This window comes from Parasteatoda tepidariorum, chromosome 6, assembly GCF_982258835.1.
Source record: "Parasteatoda tepidariorum strain Cologne lab strain chromosome 6, Ptep-v5.0, whole genome shotgun sequence".
NCBI lineage: Eukaryota > Metazoa > Arthropoda > Arachnida > Araneae > Theridiidae > Parasteatoda > Parasteatoda tepidariorum.
In genome coordinates, this window is record NC_141760.1 from 62,252,026 (window position 1) to 62,279,269 (window position 27,244).

At 27.8% G+C, this 27,244-nt stretch overlaps 1 protein-coding gene across 2 annotated transcripts in view; it reads left to right on the plus strand.

The window, feature by feature from the left end:
* Positions 1-27,244, plus strand: part of LOC107439444 (cell adhesion molecule Dscam1) — a 201,388-nt gene that overhangs the window by 129,855 nt on the left and 44,289 nt on the right. For both annotated transcript variants that reach the window (XM_087165949.1, XM_043043124.3), the window contains exons 12-20: positions 107-226; positions 1,747-1,920; positions 8,779-8,926; positions 13,235-13,383; positions 17,034-17,168; positions 17,705-17,872; positions 20,702-20,772; positions 24,073-24,307; positions 25,908-26,003. In XM_087165949.1, the coding sequence (XP_087022075.1) occupies positions 107-226; positions 1,747-1,920; positions 8,779-8,926; positions 13,235-13,383; positions 17,034-17,168; positions 17,705-17,872; positions 20,702-20,772; positions 24,073-24,307; positions 25,908-26,003 (1,296 nt within the window). The remainder of the gene's footprint in view (positions 1-106; positions 227-1,746; positions 1,921-8,778; positions 8,927-13,234; positions 13,384-17,033; positions 17,169-17,704; positions 17,873-20,701; positions 20,773-24,072; positions 24,308-25,907; positions 26,004-27,244) is intronic.

The window sequence follows — 27,244 nt, forward strand, 5'->3', positions numbered from 1 at the left end:
TACTAGTATAACATTATTAATAATAATAATGAAGTAATAAATAATACATTATAGTCATAATGAAAAACAATATACTGGTAATAATAAAGTTAAATTTATTTCAAAGTGCCTCCACGCTGGAAAGTCGAACCTACAAACAGTTTTGCTGTGGTTGGAAAAACTGTTGTAATGCACTGCAGTTCTGATGGCTACCCAAATCCTAGAATTTATTGGAAAAAAGCAGCAGGTAAAAAACTTGTTTTTGATGAAAAGCCTTTGAATGAAATTTCTTCATTAAAAATATTTTTTTAGGTTAAAATTTCATTTTTATGACAGGTTGGCATTAAAAATGAGTGCGAAAATAAGCTTAACATGAAGAGAAAAATAATTTTATATAGTATCATGTATATACATATAGTAGCAAATGCAATAAATTTTTAAATTCTCGAAGGACATTGTTTATGGTATTTACTAAAGCCTCACTATGTAAGTTTTTTTTTAAATTTTCCTTTACTGTGCAATTGTTTTGATTGCTTGATCTGTTGGAAGCTGCTTTTTCATTACTTCCTTATACTACATGTAATTCGGAAAGAGAAAGTCTTTAATTTTAATAAATCTTCTGATTTTAATTTATTTCTCAACTTCTTAGAATAATAAAATTTAAAATGTGGGAATTATAAATGTATGCAAATGTAGACACAAAATACTTTTGTTTAATTTCATTCCTAAATATCTAGTTAATTAATCATGTAATTTTGTAGAAAAATTAATCAAAATATTTTGCAATCATTTGACAATTATAATATTATAAGCATTGATAAATCATGTATGCTAGTCAATTCTCCTCTTTGAATTAACTAATGATCCCACTCTGTTCAATGACCTATTCCATTTCTAAACAGTTTTTATACTCGGTCGTAGTTAGCGTATTGCGAGCGTTTATTTTACAAGGAATTATGACGTTTAATTTTAGCAAATATTTTCTAGACTATGATAGCTTAGTGAGATCATTCTTTTGGAAAAAGGACTTTTACTAAACATGTTGAAGTATTTATTATTTTAAACGTATGTCAATATATATGTAATGAATTTAATCTGGGTAATTTTAATAATCAACATAACAAATAGAAGAAATAACATACCAAGGCAATAAAAAATATCCTCAACTGTTATATAATATAGTAAACTCTTAAAAAAAAATCTAAAATTTGAGTTTATTTTCAATATCATTTATATTTGATTATAAGGAATGCTATTATGCTTCATATTAACCAGTAAACTTAGCATTTAATAAGCTTATCAGCTGTTTTCCATTAAAAAAAAAAGAGTAATTATTGTTATTCTAACCATTTCTTGAGAATAATAAATTTTTTTTAGTTACAGTAAATAAGGTATTGTTATGAAAAATTGCTAGTTGAATTACTGAATTGGATGAATTTTTTCATAATATCTATTCGCTATAAAGCTATAAAATTAATCATCACAATAAAATTAACTAAATTGCTTAACATTTGTGTATAATAACAATTTATATAGTTCATTCTAACTTATTATTAATATAAAAACTAACGCACACATAAATTACGGGTAGAAAAACAAAGAAGTTCTTTTCAAAATCGCATTAATCGAAGGGAAAAAATGAGGTTGAGCTTAGCAAAGAGCCGCAAAAACATTTATTAAAGGCACAAACATATCTATTATTCATTATCCAATTCTAACCATAGCTTCAATTATAAATGAGAATCCTTTCCCTCACGGCTTTTTCAGGCAACCTTGCTACAGACTTTCGAGATGTTTTGTCTAGCTACAGGAGACAGGTGTTCGACAATGGGTCACTCGCTCTACAAGAAGTGACAGAAGCGGACGGAGGTCATTACTTATGCCAAGCGACTAATGGAATTGGAGCAGGCCTCAGTAAAGTCATCCTCCTCACCATCCACAGTACGTATCTTCCATAAGTAATGACTTAACCAATCCTTTCTCCCACTGGTCCCGTGAGTACCATTTTGAATCTCTGGTGGTCCGAAAGATTTAGATGGATGGTTTCTCCATGGGCTTTACGCAAACAGATCTCTGATGGACTAAGTAAAAGGAAAGCCTGTTTGTAAGGAAAAGTATCACTCAGGCATTTTGTTCCATAGATGAAAATGTTACGGATTATTAAAATAAAATTTTGATACTAACAATTCGAGGACATGGTCAAGGTAGTTTTATTTTAGACTCCATTAAAACTGCGAATTTTTATGCTATTTCAATGTTTAAATTTATCGTAAAAAGAGTTTAGTGTGAATTGCCCGTTTTTTGTAAACCTTTGGAGAAAGAAAATGACCGCTTACATAACATCAAATTATTCATGATAATACAAATAAATAGTTACATTGTAGTATAATCACTCAGAATCACTGGTTTAATTGATTAATAGAAAATTTTGGTAAAACAGCAAAATAAAACAAAAGAAGTTAAACGTAAAGTTAAATTTTCTTATAAAAAGTTTAAAATAACAACTAAAATAGGAACATTCAACTAAAGAGCAGCTATGCGATTAATAAAAGTTGTACAATAAAAGAGAATTTAACATCTTGACTTCCATGTTCTTAAAGTTGATGTTTCCAAATATGTTTAATTTACCCAACATTTGAAAGACTTCATTAGGTAGAAATTTTTAAATGCTCCAGCTACTAATGCCGGATTAATCATTAATTCACTTAAACGGAGGGAAATAATTGTGTAATTCCCTTAAAATTGCTTGTAGTAATATGTATTACGAAGGAGGGGGATTTTTTTTTGTTACATTCATACAAGTACATGATCTTTCCTAATTTGTGTGAAAGGACTATAAATCTGAAATTAGATTAGTTCCGAAAGCTACAGGTTTTATCCCAAATGATACTCTTAATTTAGTTCATTTTTTGTCTGAATGTTCAGTAACAGTAAATAATACTTAAGACAAAAAATATATGGTCTCAAAGAAATCGCATCGTAATCTGAAATGTATTATTGTCTTCCTCTTACAATTCCGTGTGAAGTAGAGAAGTGGAAACACTTGGTATTCACTTAAGTGAATTTGAAAAAAAAAAAAAGTTTTCAGGAGAACGTTATAAAATTGCATAAAAACTGTATCCTGTAGCGAGCAGAAATCTGTCACTCAACAGAAAACAAAAATTGCTCCTCAGTGTTATTATAGAATGATGTTGTTGTCGGGGTGCGTTTAATTTTTTTGTTTTAACTAGCGTATTAGACATATCTATTTTAATGTTGTTGCAGGCCATTTAGGCACTAGGGGTGATTGTCTTTGTTTTCCAGTGACCCCATCTATGGCTAAGAATTCAACTTCTGCCACATACTTATGTCAAAGCCCGTTTATAGGCAGATCCATTTATGCACCCATTCATTTCTCCATACATCGTAATTTGACTTGAACCAGAGAGCGATCAAACTCCAATTCAATAACCTCAGAGATATGATTACATATGGGAATATGGAGGACTTTGTGAACAGACAGATTTAACATGCACTTGTCACCATTTATTACGGGGGGTCTTCAGTCGGGGAGGGGAGTATCGAACTCACTACCTCTTAGTTATGGGCCTAACGTCCTACCAAACAGGCTATCCAGGTCATATTATAGAACGATATGAATCATTTAAGATCATTAGGATGTAAAAATTTTGAGCATTATTTTTATGCATTATTTTATTTTCTCATATTTTACATAACTGCTTTACATTCTTATCCAATTGCATAATTATTTTTATACAATAAAACACGTATTTTTAAAGAACTTTACAACAATGAAATTTCAAAATGGTTTAAACACATCGTTCATAGAAACTAAGATCAAAGGAAACAAGCATGCTACCACTGGATTTTTTTTCGTGAAAAATTTGACGTACTTTTGATACCTTTTTCTTTTGTGGTATTCAAATTGAAAAATAATTCATTGTTTTAGAAAAAAAAATAAAGAATTTTGTTCCACCAACTTCTATGATTTTGTTTATAAAGCGTCAGTTAGAAATCAAATGAAACGTTAGTTCACACTTAAGTCTGATTATTTTTCACTTAAAGTAAAAATTTAATATAATACGCGGCACTTAAATTGCATTTCACTGTCACTAGGAAATCTCTAATTTTTATAAAATGAAAAAAAAAAAGTTTAACTGTAGAATTATGAAAAGGAAACAAGTTTTTGAGTTTCATGGAGCGTTTAATTTAGAGGAGTTCTTAAAATAATCCTTTCATTTTTAAAGTAAGAAAAATAAAATCACTCTAAAGCAAAAATCATAAATGCTTACTACTTTCATATTTAATTGCTAAAACATGGAAAAATAAAAGGGCATTTCTAGAAGAAAATACCATTTAATTTCGCATTTTTGGAATCTTTTTCTGCATAGATATTCAAAGGATGCTAGATTCTTAGTTAGTTTTAGAAATAAAAATGCAATTTTTTTCGCATTTTTATGCTTCGATTTTTTATATTTTTTCTTCTCACTTTTATATCCTAAACCTTTCGATTTTTTTATTTATAATTTTCTTAGTCACACAATTAATTTAATATACATTTTTTAATAAATTAACTACTGTGAATTTTTAGTGATAAAATACATATTGTAAAAAATTATTTTTAATATTAAATTGATTAATTTATAATCCTTATCTTATGAAAAATTATTATTTAATAGTTATTACACCTATACAGTATTTGTAAAAAAAATAATATTTACTGAAAAATATATGCATAACCCTTGAATTAAGCATCTGTTGTTGTTGTTGTCGTCAGCCATAAGACAGAGGGGATGATTTTGTTCTTGCTTTCCAATGGCGCCATCTATGGGCAAGATGGATCAGAAAATATGCTTAAAGTAGTTAGCTTCATCACCTGCTCTCACTTAGCTCACGACTGCATCATTTTAGTTTGTTTATGACAAACATAATGTTACAAAAAATATTCACATATGGGGGATCACAAAACTTTTCATTGCACTCACACACATTTAGCTTACAATTTTATTAGGTGAAAACAATGCAACACCACACTCAAATTTGTTATCGTAATTTTTTTACTCAAATTTTGGTTACTATTTAGCTTAAAAATTTCAAATATGCATTTTGTATTCATTATTTTAATAGCGCACAATATTTGTACATAGTTTTACAGAAAATTTGTTAAATAAGTAAATATAATTTCCTGAAAAACAAAGTTAAGATATTTACCGCTTAGTAATTTTAAAATGATAGCTAAAACATTTTATCATAAAATGTTAAATGATATAGTAATAACAAACAGTTACTTATAACGATTACTTGTAATGTAGCAAAGAAACAATATTTTTCTTTTTAACCTTTAATTTAAGTAATAATCAAATCAAAGACGTAACATAAAAAAATAATATTAAGATAAGAGGATTCACAAATGTTATACTACCGAAACACTAGTTCAAAAAAAAGAAAGATTTAGCATTTTTGCTAAAAATCTCCAAACCTTCTTTCCACAAGCATAGTTCTCATTTTTAAAAATAAAAGGAAAAAAATAAAAGTAAAGAAAATTTACAATTAGTTTCCTAGAATTTTCAATTTTATGCTATCACAATAATCAATTAGTTATTTCAGAAATATTAATTAATGAACCACAGTTCGAAACAAACGATAAGTAGCAGAACGTTTCTGTTTGCATTAAAATTAAAATCTATGAGTTTTGGATTTTATGTTTCTAAATTAAAATAGCGAATCATTTTTATTATAAATAATATTAATTTTCAAAAAAACTAACAAAATAATGAAATTGCTACAGTTCGATTAGGTGAATGATTAAAAATAATAATCTACATTCTCAACTGTAATCTTAAACAATATTGAAAATTAATAATTTAAAACCACTTCTTCAATTATTTTCTACATCCCTAAAATAACAGGCAAAAACTGTTTAACTTCCTCTCATTAAACTATAAAGTCTAATTACTACTTTAGTCAAAGTATTTAAAGTTTTTTTCCCGATATTTTACATTACATATTTATAAAACAAACTGTAAATTACTAAATACTTCGGTGAAATGTATATTTGTAAAATAATTCCATCCCAATTTAAAATGAAACCTGAGTATTCAGTATTTGCTTATTAAAACAGAATTTACTTAAAAAAGACTAAAATCCTAATTAGTTGACAAATTCGTTAATTTTGTTTTAAATAAACGTTTATATTCTTCAAAAGATTCTGAATTTGAAATATTTTAAGTTTCAGACAATATGCAACAATACTAATGAAATGTAAGCAACTTAAATTTTTCTTCTTATTGCTTAAACAATCAATATTAATTTATTAAGATTATTTAATATTTGACATTTTGCAAATTTAATCATCTGAAATAGGCTATAGGGAGAGATTTAAATTAGCTTATTAATTATAATTAATTAGAAGGCACCCACATTTTTACGAAATTCTGACAAGCTCATTTTTTTTACATTGCAACTTAGTAATTTTAAAGTCTAACTAAAAGGAATTTAACAATCCATCTGTAATACATGAGATTTAAATATGTGTTGGCTGTACTACAAAGAATTTCTAATCTTACGGAAATTTTCGCGTTATAGTTTTACATACAATTAGCCTCTTTAAAAGTTTTAGCAACCAATAGACCGAAAATTTAATTTCTGCAGTGGTTACACACAGCGTGGTGGCCAACTTTCACGATTTTTTCGTATTTCTCACAAAAATTGTTCCATTTTTAAGATTTTACAAAAATGTTTTTCAGATTTTTTTTTTTTTGAAAAATGAGAGATTCTGGTTTATTTTTTTCCCATTCAGAGCAATTTAGATAAAATTTAACTACCAGTAGTAAAAAGAAACATGTTTTATCACTAAGATTTTATTTTGTTTTTCAGTGTGTTAATTTCCAAATTGGAGTATTTAGACACTACTGAAGTAAATATTTTTATGTTTTATTTGGATTTGATAAATGCCTTTTTTTTCTTGGGTATTGGCAGGTATGACAATGAATCCACACATTGTCCACACTCAGTGAATAAAAATACACTGAGCAAATTTTGAAACGAAAACAAACCCTATATCAACTTTGATTCTGATGATTGATGATTCTGAAAAAATAGCCAACAAAAATGGGTAATCGATCAGCGTCTGCAGAATTAGAGACGCAAAATGCAATAGAGATTCGGTCTCGCATTCTTTATTATGAAAAAACGCTCAGAAATTTTTAAATTGAGAGAAAGTAATGTATAAAATTCGATGTTTTCAAAGTTGAATAAATCAGTTAAAAAAGTACTCTTATGTATTACAAACCATTTTCAATACTCATTTCAGTTCTGCCAAAAGCCTACTCTGAATTTAAGCTCCGATGTAGATGGACTTTATATTCACGCAATATATTTTGCGCCAATTTAAACACATAAGCAAAAAAACACACGGAAGCTTTTTTGCAGTTTGACAAAATCACCACTAAAATAGTTAATCGTTCGATTGCTTTCCAAGTTAAAAACTCATAATATAAGGTCTAAGTTTTTAATGATTCATTGTAAAATGAGTCATAACTTTTTACGATAGAGAAAAAAAAAACTATTTAAAGAACCAAATGGATTGCTCAGCTCTGAGTCACCAAAAATTTGCATGAGATCACAAATTTAAGTATGAATACATTTGCACAACTAGTTAAAACAATATAGTTCAATTAATTTAAAAATTGTAGCAAAGAGAACAATATAATTCCTATATAAATTCTAATAAAATATATACGAGAAATAGTTAATAAAATAAAAAGGTAATCGTAAAAATTTTGTTAACATTTTGCCATATCGAAGACACTATAAGCTATAAAGACATAAGCTATATTATAAAACAGTTCATAAACTTTTATATATTTTTTTATTTTTATTTAAACGACTTAAAACTCCTCATGCACCACAAAGTATAGCATGAGGCTTACAGTTGTAAGTAAAAAACAAAAGGAGAAAAAATTTACAAATTTACATTAACTATTATATTGAAAACTTTTATATTGAAACAACAAACTTTTATATTGAAAAAAAAATTAAAAAAACCGAAATTTTGAAACTCATTAGTATCTATATCAACGAAAAGAGTTAGGAAATTCTTCTTGATTGTTTAACTTGACGAATTATAGTGCAACCTTAAAATATTTTTTACCTTTACAGCTCCATCGAGATTCGAAACTAAACTTGTGAGCCATAACAGTGACAAAAGGAAATGTTGCCGATTTGCAGTGTGAAGCGGAAGTGTGAAGCGGTAGTGTAAAGCCAATGCAATTAGATTGGAAGACAGATAATGAATGGAAAATCGTACTATTGCTTACAAGATTAAAGGCATTATAATGTATAAAGACTTTGCTTCAAGAGCTATATTATAAAATGATTTTTAAAATTTTACACTGAAGGAAAAACGATTTTCAGAACGGAAGCGATTTTCAGACAAAAAATTTAAGCGTGAATGCATTTGCACAACAAATTAGAACAATATAATTAAAATTGTAGCGAAGAAAAGTATGCTGTTTTCTTAATAAGAGGCTCAGAAAAAACTATTAAATAGTTAAATGCACAAAGAGTTAATCTTAAAAATATAGTTAATCGTTTGCCTAATTAAAGACACTGTACCCTACTGTTTAAAAGCTGTATTGTAAAATAGTTCATAAACTTTTACACTGGAAAAAAAAGAACAATTTAAAGAAGTTTGAAATTCATTAATTTCTACATCAAAGAAATGATTTAAGAAATTCTTCTTGATTGTTTAACTTTAAGAATTGTTGTGTAACTTTAAAGCATTCTTTACTTTTACAGCTCCGCCGAAATTCGAAACTAAATTTGTGAGCCATACAGTAACAAAAGGAAAAGATGCGGATTTGAAGTGTGAAGCGGAAGGGGAATTGCCGATGCGATTTGATTGGGAGAAAGATAAACAAAGCTTGGAACCACAAAATATCAAAAGGTAAACGAAAACTCTCCTTTCACTCCCTTCTTCGATGAACATTTCCATTGTTAAATAAATATAGAATCTTAAATTATTTCTCTATGAAATATTGCTTTTTGAACAGTTTATGCTTAGACTCTTTTAGAGAGAATTCAAAATATAATAGATTCTCTTTCGAATGACTGAATTTTTAAAAAGCATCGGTAACTAAGTACGAAAGAACTTAAAAACTGAACTTAATTAAAAAAAATTATTTTTAGAGCATAAAGATAGTTTTATGTGTTATACCTAAAATATAGTTTAAAATACGATTTGTTTAAAAATCAGTTTTTTTTAATTACAGTACAGTTGAAAAAATAATTTATTTAAAATGGCACTTGAATATACAATGTATCTTTAAGAAAGTTTCCAACAAAATTGATTTGAAGTACGATTTTTTGTTAAATATTAGTAATATTTGAAAAGGGAGAAAGTAGAAATTTTGATATTTATTTCGTAAAAACAGTAACATAAAAATACAATTTATTTAAAATACATTTATTTAAAGTACACTTATATAAAATAAAATAAAAATTTTCTTTTTAATAGAATTGTAAAGTGCGCAGAATAAACTTTGCACTTATCTAAAACTGTTTCTTTACAGTATTCGTTAAAAACTTTACAGTTTTTTTTAATGCGTAACAGTGTGCAATCAGTATTATATATATATTGAAAACTTAATAAACAGATTCTTAAAAATATATCAAAATTAAAATGATATATCCGATGAAATCAATGAGATGTGTTCTAGAGTCGTGGTGGCTCAGGGAATCGAGTGTTCGCCTTCCAATGCGGTGAACAGGGTTCAAATCCCAACTATTTCTAGTCTGTACGAATTCCACACCCGGCTCACACCGATCACAGTGCAGACGTAAAATATCCTCAGTGGTCGACAGATCATGTGTTATAGCCCCCTTACGATCAGGCTAGCCGTAGGAGGTTTTCTTGGTTTTCCTCTCCATACAACGCTAATGCGTGTTAGCTCCATCAAAAAGTCCTCCAGCCCAATACTCGATCCATGAGTTCCCTTGTCTTTTTTTTTCTTTTCTTCCAGACCTGGACACGTACCTAGGTTCGCAAAACCCTTAACCGTATAGTCCACGTCTGGCCGACAGTCTAGCTCGCACAATACACAGTACATAAGCAAGCAATAACAAAATTCCTAACTACACCACAAATACAAAGCACAACTGCGTTATGCAGATGGCAATAATGTGTATCACATTAGTTAATAAAAAAATAAATGCATAAATAAAAAAATGAAACAACAAATGAAGCGAAAACAATAGTGAGTACACCAGTACATATAGGTGAACAGTAAACAGCAAATGGATATGAAAAACTGCATATGTAGTTTTTGACAAGAAGAAACGTATTTTTTCTTTTTTAAAATTTTCGCTATGTCAAATTCGGAAGAATAATAAAAAAAGAGAAAAGAAAATTTAAAAGTTTTTCAAAAGTCTAAAAAGTTTTTTTTCTATTTTTCCTAAAGTTTTTTTAAGGTTTCATGAAGATCAAAATTTTGTAGGAAAACATTTATAATGTAAATGTATCTAGCTGTCGATGAATTTCATTCTTAGCGAATGTAGTATTTGTTGGTAAGTCGGACAGTATGAGACGAAGGCTGAATGATCAGGGTTGTAGTTGGTACCTTTGTACGTGTTCGAGTGCCAACAGTTAATGCAATAGCACTCATGGCAATTGCATTCATGGGTGTGATGATTTCCGCCGCATTTTGCACAGGTTGCAGAATCAGCCGTGCACTGGTTGGTATGGTGATCCAGGCCTTGACACTACTGGCACCGTCTGAGAACTATGCGTTTCTTGATGATACACTTGTTAAGACCAATGAAGATATTTTTCATTTTCAGAAGATGGGTAGCTTGTCTATGCAATACATTTACTACGATGTGTTTTTTGTCCGTGCATTTTTTGTGTGGAATGGATTTAAGATACTTTATAACGTTGTCGTCGTTCGATGAGTAGCTGTTCGGCTGTAGTATGGTAGCTATATCCTCCCCTTCAAATTGAGCTGGAGCATTTAGAATTATGAGTGATGTAAGTCTTTGAACTTTATCTCGAAAATCAATTTTGTTTTGAATGGATGATGTGAATTTATCCTTATCCTTTTGGTTATGGAATTTGATTTCAATGAGGTTTTTATTTTTGAATACTTTTTTGACCACTGGTTTAACTATTGAGGTATTTATTATTTGTAGGATATTGTCTGAATTCTTATCCTCGTCTGTTCTGATGATTATTGGAGCAGGTGGACGAGGGTTACTGACTACTTCGCTGTACGATGGTTGTTTATCGGAGTTTTTCAGATCCTTAATCTGTATTGTGAGATCTTTAATCTGGTCTTCAATTAATTTTAGTTGGTTGGATTGTTGAGTTTCAAGTCGGTCTGATTGATTGGAGAGTCTTTTAATTTCTGCAATAGCCTCTTTGCATTCGTTAAATTCTTTTGTATTGTGTTGACCCCGACCGTTCAGATATCTATCAAGATGTTTCACTAGTATCAGTAAATACCTGTCAATATCAAAAGAGGAATCAAGTACAGGCCAATCGGGGAAGGCGTTGATTTCCGCTTGGACATCTGATGATGAAGCAGGAGGGTTGTGTTCAACTGACCTATTTTTAATGCTGTTTTTACCATAAAAGGAAGTTGAGAAGATAGAATCAGTGTTTGATAGGGAACTACGACTATGCGATATGTTCGATAAATTATCCGGTGATGTTTGTGGAGGCTCTCTAGAGACTGGAGGATTTATACGGGCAGAGCGTCTAATAGGTGAATCAGTGGCTCTTTTAGATGATGAAAAGGGACAAATCATCCAGTAGACAATCCCTTGTCTACTGGATTTGGTTCAAAATTACAAGGTTACGGAGTTGAACATTAGTAGTCGTAAACCTAAAAATTGGGTCGGGTATTCAACGACGGCCAAACTAAAACTAAAATTATGTGTTCCAGAATAAGTAGGATTCGCTCCCTAACTTTCTTCAGTTTTTTTCTTAAACAAATTATAAATGAATAAATAAAAAAACGTTTCTCAAACCTCGCTAGACTTTCATTTTATTTTTTGTTTTCAAATATTTTGTAGCACATGAAAAAAAAATTTTGGCTTTAAGTTATAGAATAATTTACCATCAAAACTCACGCTTCTGTTTCATTCCAAACATCATCAATTTCTTTTCGAGTCAGGCTATAATACGTATCTTGGTTATACAACTATTTTCCAGTAGCTAACTTGCTTCAGATAATCTGATACTCGTACGGAAATTTTCTGAATTTCCCTAAGATATATTTATATTGTTTTGAATAGTATTGTATGTTAAAAACTATTTTAACAAAATATTAAGTTTAAAAAATATATGTTTACATAATGACAATAATATAGATCAAATTTCTTTCATATGACAGTGAATCCCGGAAAGTAGATCAGGTTGAACATAAAATTTCAGAAGAACGTTTTCTATATCACTTCCATTCATAGTCCTATGAAACAAATTATAACATTAAAACGTAAATTTTCATTCAATTTAAGCCTGTATTTTATAATTTATTTATTTCAAAATTTGAAATTTAAATTAACTAACAGAAAACTTTTAAGCACCAACTATTGAAGTAATATTTTTTTTAATTAAATAAAAATCTTTTTAATTGAAATTTCTATCATTAATCCGAAATATTTATTAAAAGAAATTGTTAGTAGAAAAACGTTTTCTTTTCTTTATTTCCGCTTCCTTTCATAATCGTATGAAACAAATTATTACATCAAAACGTAAAGTTTCATAACAATTGAGCAAGTATTTTATAATTTATTTATTTCAAAATTGCACTATCAATTTTATAACGAACAGGAAACTTTTAAGCTCCAACTAATAAAGTAATATATTTACAAAATAAAATCCTTTTGTAATTTAAATGTCAATCATTAATCCGAAATTTTTTACGTTTCATATGTATAATCACTTTTATATAGATAGATCACATTTTTCTATTCACTCGGGTTTCAAATTTAGATTTTTTTATTCTCTCATTTCTTATTCTCATCAACCAACTTTTGGTCCCATTTACGAAAACTTGAACAGCGTTTACATTTAGCACGTTAAAATGGCCCTGTTTATTGTGCAATTAAATTCCACAAATCTAACTCTTTTACCAAAATAAAATTTCAGTGCAATGCTTACAGTTTACGAATTTTTAGAATATCTGTATCTGTAAAATAATTAGTTTATTCATTTTACTGTTTTATCCATCTTTCATAGTAGTTAAAATTTTAGGTTGTCAGCTATTGAAGAAACAGGACCACAATCAGCTGTGTCGAAATTAATAATTAAAAGTGCTACAAGATCTGATTCAGCTTTGTATACATGCACAGCTTCAAATGAATTTGGAAATGATCAGACCAATATTCAGCTTGTGGTTCAAGGTAAGTATTACGTTAAAAGCATTAATTCCCCAAATAACAACAAACAATTGTGGAAAACTAAATGTTCAAGAAAATAAATAAAAAAATAATATGGTAAATAATAATTATAATAATGTTAAAAAAAATTAATAAGGAATGCCATGGAGAGTGATTTAAAATTTCGATATTAAAACAGAATTTTTCCAGCTTTCAATACAAATGTGGCATTAACTTTACGATCACTTATTTTCAAGTTATAAAAACTTTTGAAAACATTTGTTATTCTGTATTTAAAATTCATGGCATTAGCTAATATAAAGTTCATTAGGGGCAGATAAAAGATAAGAAAATCTCAATTATCAGGTCCAACTTTCAATTCTTAGGGTTTCCAATTTTGAGCTAATTTCTAACCAATTATTTATTAGTTAGTTTTCCAAATGCAAATGAAGTTCCGTTTTTATTTTCGTTTCCCAGTTTGATGCTATTAAAATTTTGAAAAATTAATTTAATAAATCGAATGTTATTTCACACAGAACCCGAAATAGAAGTTCTCAATAATCATTTATAAATATTTTCTAGGCTTTAACGAAAAAGTAAGTGATGCCAAAGAACATAGCTATAATTGTTAGGAAAAAAATACGAACATTTTCAAAAGATATGACAACATAAAAATTTTTATGCATGGATTTTATTTGTATATGATTTTTATTTGAATGCAAATTTTATTCGTTATTATTTTTCTTACTATACATGTTATCATGATATGTATTTTATATTACGTAACACATGACAGCAAATTGAAGCTAAATTAAGTTCGAAACCAATATGTACCTATATGTTTAAATTATATTTATTTACTTTTGAATGTGTCAGAATAATCTATAATTTATTATGATAACAAATTAAAACTTAACTAAAACATAGGCACACATAATTTATAAATATATTGCCCCAATATAAGACCTATCTTATTTTACTGTGAAGTGAATTTACGGATCGATAGTTCGTGCCTCTATAATTTTTATAAAAAACATTTATTAAATTAATTGTATTAAAAGTATGATTTATGTTAAATAAAATAGTAAATTTAATAAAAATAAAATTTAAAAAATATAAAAACAATTACTAAACAATTATTAAGATGTAAAAATATAGTTTATATTAAACACCTTTTTAAATTATGTAAATTATTCTACACACTATATATAAAACGACAGTTTAATAGCGCCATCTGTCAATTAGTAAAATAACTACACAATTAGGTAAGATAATTCCCATACATTGGGACAATACACAATTGTTCATTGTTCTTTTATTTATTTTTTCATTTATTGTATAATATGTAATTCATCTTAATTATGATAGCTAACTGAAACTGAGCAAGAATGCATGAGAATAAATTATTTACACAAATATGAATAATCTATGTAAATAATTTATACTCATAGTATTTTTCCTTTCATACACTTATTAAAAATATTTAACCTTTTATTTAGTTGGTAAATTTAAACTGTACTAAGATATATGTGTTCCTTTTTTTCAAATGAGAGCTGAAATATATTTAAGAACAATTTTTGAAATGTTTTGTATTTAATTTTGGTATTGCAATGCCTTTTTAAATTTAGTATATTTTAACATTTAACAATTTCAGTGATTATTTGTTACGATTTATTTATGTAAATTGAATTTTCTTCAATATTTAATATCATATATGTAAGTTCAATTTCTGTTTTCTAAAGTATTTGACTAGATGGCAGCACTACTTTAACAAAAATGTAAAACTTTGGTGAAAGTTATATTAAATAGATTTCAATTATTTTTAAACTATTTCTTTCTTATCAGTTTATAATTCTTTCCAACTGTTGCATAATTTTTTACACATAGAATGTCCGAACTTTTCTTAGACTTTTTTTCAAACAATATTGTTTTTAATATTGCAGTCATGGAAGTTATTCAGATAGTTTCGAAACTATAACCGTATTATTTTCCTTAAAATCTTATGAAAAATTTCGTCGAAGGTGAATCATTATAATATTGCTGTAATGTATTATATTTAGTATGTTATATTTGTAATTGAATTATAAATGTTTTTATAGATAATCATGAAACAGTTATATAAAAGCAAAATTAGTAAAAAATTTGGAATTTGACTCGTTGAACATAGAAACAGCATAACTTCTACTATTAGAAATATTTCCCCTATAGATTCTTTCATTTAAACTATAACACTCTCTTTCAAAAATTTCGTTGCTTAAACACTTATATTCAATCAAACAATTCTATTTAAATTTTCATTGACTTATTTTTTAGTAACTATCAATTAAACCAAATAAACGTAGTTTAATCAGAATTATTTATTGAAAAATTCGTCTGCAAAACATAGGCTGAATTGTTATGTTTAAAAAAAAAAGTACATTAAAATAATGTTATACATGCTTCCTAAGAAAATTTTATGTCTAAAACCCTTGAATAAAACCTTTGATTTAAACCTACGTTTAAACCCTATGCTACGATTAAAATTATTTCAAATACGTATCAATACTTATCCTAACACTCTATAAATTTGTATGCATATGCAAAAATTTAAAAAAGGAATCAGAATTATCAATTAAAAAAGTATTTATTTTCAAAATCATGAAAACGGTTACATTTTCTTCTTCTTTCTTCCATTAAAAAAACTGTCAATATATCGTACGATATAATTAATAATAATAAATGAATTTAAAATTGTATTTCTTCTGATGACTTATAATCAAATCACAATGATCAATATTGATACTGTCTGTATAAAAAAATATTCTTGTGCCTCTGTGGTTAAAAATCATTTTCCAGAAACCTGATTCCTACGAAGAAGCATCTTTACGATACAATATGAGGGATAAATTTAACTATGTACTTCGTGATTTTTGCCTTGGACATGTAGAGAATTTTTCGATTTTTTTCTTTTAATGTTTAATTCATATCTACGGAAAAATTTAAAATCTTAGTTCTGACTTAGCTGTGGAGTCGATCAACTGCGAATGCAAAACGTAGGCTTGTGATCTGAACTTAGTAATAAATCTAAGTTTCTTCAAGCAAATATCATTTAAAAAAATGTGTATGTACTTCCTTCTATTTGCGTATTTTTATAGTTATATGAATGTTTAGTAAAAAAGTTATTTTTAAAAAAATAATAATTTGGAATCAAAATATTGCGAACAGTTATACAAAACTGCAGAGCAGGTCGATAATTTTTTGATCATTTCATGCAGTAAGGAAAATAATAAATTTATAACTTTTATATCCGCATGTTTACATCTGATTTCGCATTTTCACAAAAATAGGGAAGATTCTGTTAGAAATAAAGTTGATCTTTTGCAGCAAATTTGAATTTTTTTATTTAATTCATTTGTGTATATATATATATATATATATATATATATATATATATATATATATATATATATATATATATATATATATATATATATATATATATATATATATATATATATATATATAAATTATTATTTTTATCTAACATTGTCTAAAATTTATGTTTTTTGCACAAATAGAAAGAAAACTTCCTAAAATTACCGAGTATTTCATAAAGATTCAGAAAACTAAATAGTAATTAATATGAATATAAAGCTTCATTCTTAAAGACTGAAATTATGCAATTTTTATTTTAGAACCACCATCTCCTCCTGTTGATTTAAGCATAAAAGAAAAAAGCAGCCGCACAATGACATTAGCTTGGTCACCGACTTTTAGTGGGAACAGCCCGGTAATGAAATATACTGTAGAACACGGAAACGCAACTGCAGGTAAACAATTCCTCTTGGTTGCAGGTTAATACTTTTTTTTTACTTGGAAAATATTTCGTTTTAAATTATTACATTATAATATTTAAATAAAAACGTATATATAACATTTAAGCTTGAAATAACATTTAAGGAAGGGAGATTTGCAGAACAGCCGTAACGATTTCAATTAAAATCGAAGTTAATTCATAAAAACAATATAAAATTAAAAACAAATCCATAAAATTTTCATTAATTTAAGAATTATATTCATTTGTGCCTATTGAAGAAAATTATCACCTGAGGCAATCCATATGAATCTTTAAAAAATAAATTGAAGATAACATAGGCAGAAATTTAAAAAATAGAAATGTAAAATACAAATTATATTCTATAAAGTTTTTTTCTGTCCTCTCAAAACTTAAACTCATTTAAACAATTTGCAAGGACTTTTATTTTTTATTGACAGATGTTTCTAAATATATAATGTTTTTAACGATTTTTTTTTTTAGAAATACTTATCGGCTATTTCATGTATATATATTATCATTTCGATTTAGGAAAGAATGAAGGCCACCTCAAACAAACAGTTGTACCTGGTTCAGAAATTATGGCCATCGTCCGAGGTCTTCTTCCCTCTTCGACCTACAAATTTCGTGTGATTGCTGAAAATGCTCTCGGTGTCAGCGAACCAAGCGATTTTGTAACTGGCACGACAGAGGAAGAAGGTTACTTATTTTCATTACCATAACATACGTTATTTATATGTTAGAAATTAAATTGGGTTTGCGAAGATATTTTAATAAACATTCAGGGTGCTTCGTAATGACCATGATTAATATATATTTTTAGAGTCATTGTCCTTTTGCATGCAAAAAACATAAAAACCAGTTTGATTGCTTTATAAAATTTGGAAATTTAAATAATTATTTTCAATGCCTCCATTTTTTCCACCGGTATTCAAACTTGCTTGGTGATTTCAGTTTCGCTTTTTATGGACTCAGTTTGCTAATTTTTATAGCATTTTCTTAGCTTAAATTATTATTAGAGATCACTAATGTGTGTGTGCTTTTTTTTACCTCATCTTTAAAGCGAGTTCTAAAAATTAGCATTATAAGCAGTCATTACACAACATCCTGGAAGCATTGGATAAATATATATATAATATGAATACTGTATAATATTCAACAAATTAAAAGTGCTTATAGCAGGGTATTTTTAAATTTGGTGGGATTATCGTAATCAAAATTTGTCCCTATATCAATACTTTAGACCCCATTAAATTTCAATCTATATTTCATGTATCAATAATTTTATGTCTTTGAAAGTAATAAAATAAAACTTGAAATGCATAACATTTCCTTTACAGGAATAAATAAATTATAAGACACATCTTTGTAAATAAAATTTAACTTGCTGAAACGATTTTCTTAAGGGTTTATATGTCGTTCAAGTACTTAACCATTCAGAATTAACTATGAGCGATTTTTTAATTTAATATTGAATAATTAATTTCAAATTTGCTCCCAAAGCGAAAATTACTGTAGAGTAAAGAAACTCATGGAACTGTAGAGTAACTCATAATAATAATTGTTTTAGAACTTGAAGTTAAACTTCTAATTAAATTCCATAGATGGCGCCAAAAAAGTAAACATGGTAAAATAGTTTTTCTCTAAATTATATTTAATTGAGAGAATTTCATTTTATGACTTTTTTATTTACCAGCAATCTCTTAATAATTAGGAATATAGAGTGCATTTTATTCAAATCAATCGATTTTCGGATATACACTCGTCTACTCGTAAAAAGAAAAAAATCACAAATAATGTCAAACTGATTTTTTTTATATATTAAGTGCTTATTATTATTTTTATATTATTTTATATTAAGTTATGTTTAGCGTAATAAAATGGGAATTAATGAAACAAACAAACAGAACACAGTACATTACCAATAAAATACAGCATAATTGTTTCATCTAATTCTCATTAGCAGCATATAGTGCAATTATACTTATCATGAATTTAGTATAAAAATTTTTTTCGAGTCCATTATATTTCTAACACTCTTAAAAAGTATGAGAAAAGAACTTTTTTCTTTCTTAAAGGTAATACATAAATATTTTTAAAATAAATTTCATACGATTTTAGAGAGGGAAATAAATAGTTATTGCTATGGTGCTGCCATCTACTTAGTTCTATTTTAAAGACGTTGAAGAAATAAATAAAGTAAAATTTAAAGAAAATATAGAGACTGTCCAACTCTCTTAAAAAAATGTAATTTTCGAACTTAACTTTCAAGTCTGAAAATTAAATCTGAACAAAATAACATTATCAAGTTTAGAATAATTACAGAAACACAAATATTTTTAATAAATTGCGGAAAACAATATTTTTACTACAGTTTAATTCCATCATATTTTTGATAGTTAATCAAACTTTATTTTTTATTTGATTCTAAGAGTAATAAATTAATCTATTGTTTACAAAAAGTACAATAAAATCAAACAAATTAAACAGTTATAAGGTAATAAATAATAAAGTAGGAAGTAAATTTTTTTGTTTATCTTTCATTTTTTTTTTAAATAATTATCTTTATAAGTAATTAAGGAAACTCGTATCATTAGTAAAACACATTTTGAAATTGTTCAGACGAGCATTTTTGGTGAAAAACGAATTAAAAAAAGAAAAAAAGAATAAAAGAAATAATGAAAAACTTATCATGATTTGAGTTAGATCTTAAAATGTTTTGCGCATCGAGCTGTTATCGAGAGTTGAAAATAAATTTAATGTAAAAAGCACCAGCCTAGATACAATGCTATGAAATAGTTTAACGTAAAAATGCAATCCTTTGAAATAAATGTCGCTAATCCCATCACTGATGTCGTGAAGAATCCAGTAATTACAAGAATGTTTGTGTTGAAGTAATGATGTAAAACATCAAGCTATCATGGAAGCATTGTGGAAATATTTTTCATCAAATCCCTTACTTGTGTCACATCACTATATAGAATGTAGTAGGAATCTAATGAAGAAAAAAAATGAAAACATTGAAGTTAATACTATCGTCTTAGAATGAAATAAAATAGAACAAAATACATTGTATATTTCTTGCCCATAATGAAGTTGCGACAGTAATATCACAATGCATGTGTCCTATCACTTGAAGGAATTTGGACCATTCGTAGCAGAAATTTATAAAGAGTTAAGGCCAGCTATTTTTTTAAATTGTAATAAAAAAATAACAACCATTATTGTTATATATTCTCTGTTGATATTAATTTTCAGCTTTTTTACCTCAAAAATGAGTCACAGTCAAATTTAATATTGACAAACTATGCATTTTCACCTGATTAATCAAAGACCATACATTCAGATGAATGTATGAGTTATTTCTTAAAATATTAGAAGATATTGAAAAATTATTATTTAAATTTTTTAAACATGAAAATTTTAGTTACATTATTATTTTTAAAAAAAATACGGGACATCCTTAACATTTTAACAATAATGTTTTAAAATTTTTTCATTTTATATTAATTTAATTTTCTGTTTTAGTTCCTGGTGGTCCTCCTTTAGAAGTCAACGTTCAACCGACAGGATCACAGTCTTTGAAAGTAACATGGAAAGTAAGGATATAATGTTATATGTATGCTACCGTTAAAGTGTTAGATATGTTAAAGTTAAAGTGTTATATATATGTTAAATTTAAGGTGTTATATATATAAATTACCGTTGAAGTGTTATATATATGTTACCTTTATTCAATTATTTAATGGAATAACTAGGTACTAAATAACTAGACAAGCCAGTTAAAGTATATAATACATGAAAAATTTCATACTTTGCTTAACTATTCTGTGAAATAACTAATGACAGATGGTTAAAGTGAAGCATAAACTAGTTCAAAGTTATTTTATAAATTAATTGATCGCATATTAATTGATAATCAATAGCTATAATCTCTCGAAAAATACATTTTAGCCCTATTGCGAATCGTTAATTGATAAATAATAAGGAAAAGCAGATAATATAATTTATTATTGCTCTTATTAATAACTACGTCTAAAAACAACGGAATGAAGCTTATACACATGCGACATTGCAACGTCGCTATAAACAGTTCATAACTGACTAAAAGCTGCTAGAACCGATGCAAAGAACTTTCTAGTACCGTATTTCATACTTTAAATATCAAGTAATCGTTATTCTACAGAATACCTATTTAATCGCAGAATTCAATAATCTTATATACTTTGACTTGCTTAGTTATTTCATGAAATACTTAGTTATTCTGTGAAAAACGGATTTCACACTTTAACTTCAACATATATAATGTAATCGAAATTTTTTTAAAAGAAAATAAAGATAAAAGAACAATATTACGTTTAGGAAGCATTTTTTATTAAAAGTATCTTATTTCTCCAACACTTTGTAGGAGTCAAAACTATGAATCATTTTGCTTATCATTATATTTTTTTAAAAAGAAAAATTTCCTCTGAAATCGAATTTCAGGAAAAAAATTTAAATGCTCGCATACTTTGTCAAAAACATTACCATACAATCGTTACTATACAATAATTATATCAAATATCTGTAAGCTTTCAATTAATTAAAGGGTGATTCTCACGAAACACGACAATTCACTGTCCATTGCTCCAAAATCTAATACTATAATACTAAAAGAACTTTTTTTAAAAAAAATAATAAATAGCATTGCTGTTAGTATTTTAAAATGACTTTGCACTAGCATTGATTGTTTTGTATTCTTAAAAAATTTAATTGAATATCGAAATGTCATTTTCCAGGCATGTCCCAAACAATATTTTCAATAATAACTACCTTCAAAACTTCCCATATATTTTTCAAAATCTAATTTTTTTATCTTATCCTATGTAAGCATTTCTAGAATATACGCAGAGGGTATTGTTTACTAAAACTTCGTGTAAAATAATTTCTTCTGTCAATAATTTTTTTGTCCCATGAAAATCTGTCATTTTCCTGGCTACTTTTATTTAGTGATTTATAACCAAAATAGATAGAGCCATCAATCAATATCTTATGTTAATAGATTAATTAGATACCCTCTTATCTGAACGTATCTTTTTGCATGAATAAAGAACTAATTTTCTGGCACAAAATCTATTTCAAAAAATTTTCTAGGTGAGTAGGTTTTTATGCTGTCATTTTCCTAGATTCTTGAAATCATTAATAACAAAAACTACATAGATTTATCTGAGTTATTTTAAGAAATACTGTTGTTTTCTGCAGAATATGAACGTCTTCGGCCAAAATATTAAATTAAAGTTATATGCTATAAAACGGCAAATTTGTCATTATCCTGGCTGTCATTTTCCTGGCTTATATATGCCAGGACATTGAAGTGTTACCAGAAATTCTTTTTAACTGCTAATACTGTAAAGAGGGAAAGCAAATATAGACCTAATACCAAGTTTATGTATGATTGTAATATGCTTGAATGTAATCAAAGTTATTTATTTATTTAATGATTGATTATTATACACAATTTTATTCTGTACGTATCAGCAACAAAAAAATTTTTGTTTCTTTCTACAGTGGATAAAAAGAATTAATTTAAGCAATTTATGGTCCATCTAACATAAAGGCGTAAATTGAGTTACTTACTATTAACTTAGAATGACTGTTTTTCTAACTTCTAAGCTAATATGTCATTTTAAAAGCAATCAAGATTTGGTGAATTTCTATTTTATTTTTTTTCTCGAGCAAAAGTCAATAAACTACACTGCTGTCTATAAGATATTAATAAGTGTAGCTAAAGAAGTATACAAAAAAAAGTAGATTATTTTGAAGACTTTAAATTTGAAGAAATTTTTTGGACCGAAATGTCATGTTTCGTGAGAATCACCCTAAAGCAGTTAATGAAACACTACATATCTCACTAGATAGAAACAGTCATCACCATACAATAATTTTCATTGCTCAAAATAACCATAAGCGCACAATTTATAAGAGCAGTTATGAAAATACATACTGTACACTGATTATTGACGATTGACTACAGAAAGGCTCCAGTGTGTTAGCAGACAGTGCGTCTCCTGATGAAGTGTTGTTTTTGCTATATATCTTTAAAATTTCGTTTTGCTTGTTTTTAGTTAACTTTTTTTTAAAATTATTTACAAAAGACAAATTTGGTTGTAGCTGCTTTTAGCACTTAACCATTTTGACTTATTATTTTAAATTTTTCATCTGAAAATTGGTATAAATCAATTTCATATTTTGATTGAACACTTACTGCACATCACTCCAAATAACAATGATCGTCGTCATACAATTTTCATGTATCTATATGAACATATGGAAGAATTTACCCCGACCCGCCCTTATTTAGGGCATACGGGTAAATGTTTATTAAAACAAAAAAAATCCAGAAAACATTACAAACATAAAATACATAAAATACACATCAGACATGGCAACAGCTCATGAACATGGCGGGCGTAGAGCTGCTAAAATCATGTAAGGTGATAAACATTAAAACATCAATATATTAAAAGTGTCAATTAAAAGAATAATTTAAAAGAACAAATTAAAAGATAAACATGCAAAATTTACAAAGGAACAATATTGTAAAACATTTAAAAACAGTACTTTTAAAACCAATTAAATAGTACGAAAGTAAATAACAATAAAAATGGAGAAAGTGAAAGAAGAAGAGTTTATGAAAGACATAGTAAAAAAAAATGAACATATATCTATATCTATATGAACATATCTATATGAACATATATCTATATGAACATATATATGAACATATATATGTATGAAATTAATTTAACTCTTTGGTTTACTCTCCTTTCAAATCTGAAAAATTAACTTTGTTCAAAAACATTGTAACTGTTTAAAAATATTTGAAGAGTTTTTTAAAGCTTATAATTCTTGTGTTTCAGTCACCACGTAAGGCCTTACAACATGGAAAAATACATGGTTATTACATAGGTTATAAGGTGGCAGACACAGATGATCAATATCAATACAAAAATGTTGAAGCTACGAATGGTCAAGAACTCAGTTATTTAACTAATCTCCGCAGACTTACTAAGTATAAAATAATTGTTCAAGCTTACAATAATATTGGCGCAGGACCTCGATCTGATGAACTCTCTGCGACTACACTAGAAGCAGGTAAAATATTGATGGTATTTTTCTCTTTCTTTCGCTTTTCGTAAAGTTCTTTTTCAGATTTGATAAATCTGTTAACTCCTGATAAGCAGAAAGATAAAGAAATTAAATAAATATTTATTCATATTTTATTTTAACCGGCTCCTAATATTTTTTTTCTTTTGAGCTGTAGTATCCGTTAACCATTTATTGGGTAGTTCGTTCGATTTAAGTTTACGGATTTATGGAACGAAATTGGTTTGTAGTGGTAAATTCAGCGAGATTATTAATTCGAGCCAATTTTAAACTTTATGACCATTTTCTTTCGTTGAGATAGTTAAAATTTTCACAATTTTACCTACTGTAAATCTTTAGCTATAAACTTCCATTACTGTGCTTATAAATAATCAAATTTCTAGGTTCTATGTTTATAACAGCAAATTCATTCAAGAAGAAATGATCAAGTTAACAAATACATAAAACGCACAAAAGAGAAAAGCTTCATTGCTTTTCTTGACTCCAAGCAAACATTTTCTCGTAAACAAAACTCTTCATTGGTATTTTTTTCTCCAAAACTAACTGCAGATGGCTGCACGAATAATAGATGAAAACTCAAGCTATCAATCTACATTTTAAAATTATTGTAATTTGTGAGCAGTATACCTTCCATTGCTTTATAAAGGGTTAGTCCAGCTGACTGTCTAATATATGTTACATATAATATATTATCAGTCATGCAAGATCTCTACAATGTTCTTAAAATGGTTTTTAATGTTTTTTTAATTTATTTCGTCGTCATCGAAACGGAATCATTCAAAATCTTAGTAAATGAATTTTACGTCATCTTGAATCATAGCAAACGTTGATAATTGCTATGAAACAATGATAAAACAATCTCTGGCAGACGTTACAAAATCTTACTAACGTTAGTAGAAAGTTGTAAACAATATCCCTGCAAATGCTATCTCAGACATTGACCATCAAACCTTTGAAATTCTACAGCTAGTCTTAATAGAACAACACTATATACTCCCAATAATCTGAAGGTGGCACCCAATGACTGCTATCTTTTCCCTAACCCTTGGTCAGAAAGAGAATCAAGTCTTTTCCGAGATGAAAAATGAGGTTTAACACTTTCGCAAGGACATGGTAGGTAACTGTTATGACATAGACACAAAACCTGCCCCTGCGAGTAAAAAAATGCGTAATTTGATCTAGCCTTTGCATAAAAATGTATACAAATGCTCAACTTTTGAAATATTTTAAGTATTACCTAAAATAAACTTGTTTTGATACATTTATTTCGGATAGGAGACTTTTTCCTTTTGTGACTTCATTCGCATTAAAGTATCCCAATTATAACTAAAAGTTAATTTGCAATATTTTATTGATTTAGCACTGTCACGTGATGAGTTATGATTATGTATTTGCATGAATCGTGCTATTATTATAAATAATTAATACGTTTTTTTTCCAATTATTTATAGTCAGTACATTCCGATAGAAAAGCGAGTTACGCGGATTTTTATTCTCATAATTTGTTCAGCACGTAATTGAATGCTATTTTAGAAATGAATCATTATTTCTTGCAAAGTATTTTGTCTTACTAATGTATTTTTTTTAGCTCCTCCAACATCTCCACTGCTTACTCTGCATTCTGTGACGTCATCATCACTCACAGTTGTATGGGACAGGCAACTAGATGATACTGGCATAAGAGGTAGAATAATTCAGAGTGAATTGAATAATTACTCAAATATTCTGCTTGCAAATTGAAAAGTATTCAAGAGAGAAAAAAAAACTTAAAATATATTATATAACATACCCCTACATTAAACACTCTATAACAAAAAAATCGACGCACCAAGAACGACGCGCAAAATCGACGCTCGATCAGGCTCGAATGATGCCGACTGTGGACGTATAGTCTTTAGCGACGAATCCCGCTTCCAACTGTGTCCTGACGATCATCGAAGACGTGTTTGGAGACGAACAGGGCAGAGGGGAGATCCTGCCTTCACTATTGCACGTCACACCGGCCCTCAACAAGGGATTATGGTCTGGGGGGCCATTTCCCTTGACAGCCGGGCCCCTTTGGTCGTCATTAGAGGTACACTTACTGCACAGCGGTACGTCGACGACATCCTAAGACCTGTTTTGCTACCGTTCCTTTTGCAGTGCCCTGGGCTGGTTTTTCAGCAGGACAATGCCAGACCACATACGGCACGTGTTGCTATGAACAGTCTGCAAGCCTGAGAAACTCTTCGTTGGCCTGCCAGATCACCAGAACTCTCTCCCATCGAGCATGTCTAGGATATGATGGGAAGGCGATTGCATCTGGCACGGTATGTTGATGACCTCGTTCAACAATTGGATCGAATTTGGCAGGAAATACCGCAAGAGACCATCCGGGAACTTTATCGGTCTATGCCACGCAGTTTGGCAACTTGAATCCAGGCTAGAGGCGTGTCAACACTTTATTGAACTTGTTACTGTAACTTTGCAATAAATTATTCAATTGATCTGAAATTTTAATCATTTACTATTCTGCAAATTGTCTTCCTATCCACCAATTTTCGTTTCAAGCGGACAACTCTTTCCTGGTGCGCCGATTTTTTTTTGTTATAGTGTATATATATATATATATATATATATATATATATATATATATATATATATATATATATATATATATATTTATATTTATATTTATATTTATATTTATATTTATATTTATATTTATATTTATATTTATATTTATATTTATATTTATATTTATATTTATATTTATATTTATATATATATATATATATATATATATATATATATATATATATATATATATATATATATATATATATATATATATATATTACATGGTAAGAAAAATTCATATTTGCTTACTCAGAGCACAATAAAGGAGGTCAAGTTTTTTTTATTTTTTATTTTTAAAGTTTCGGA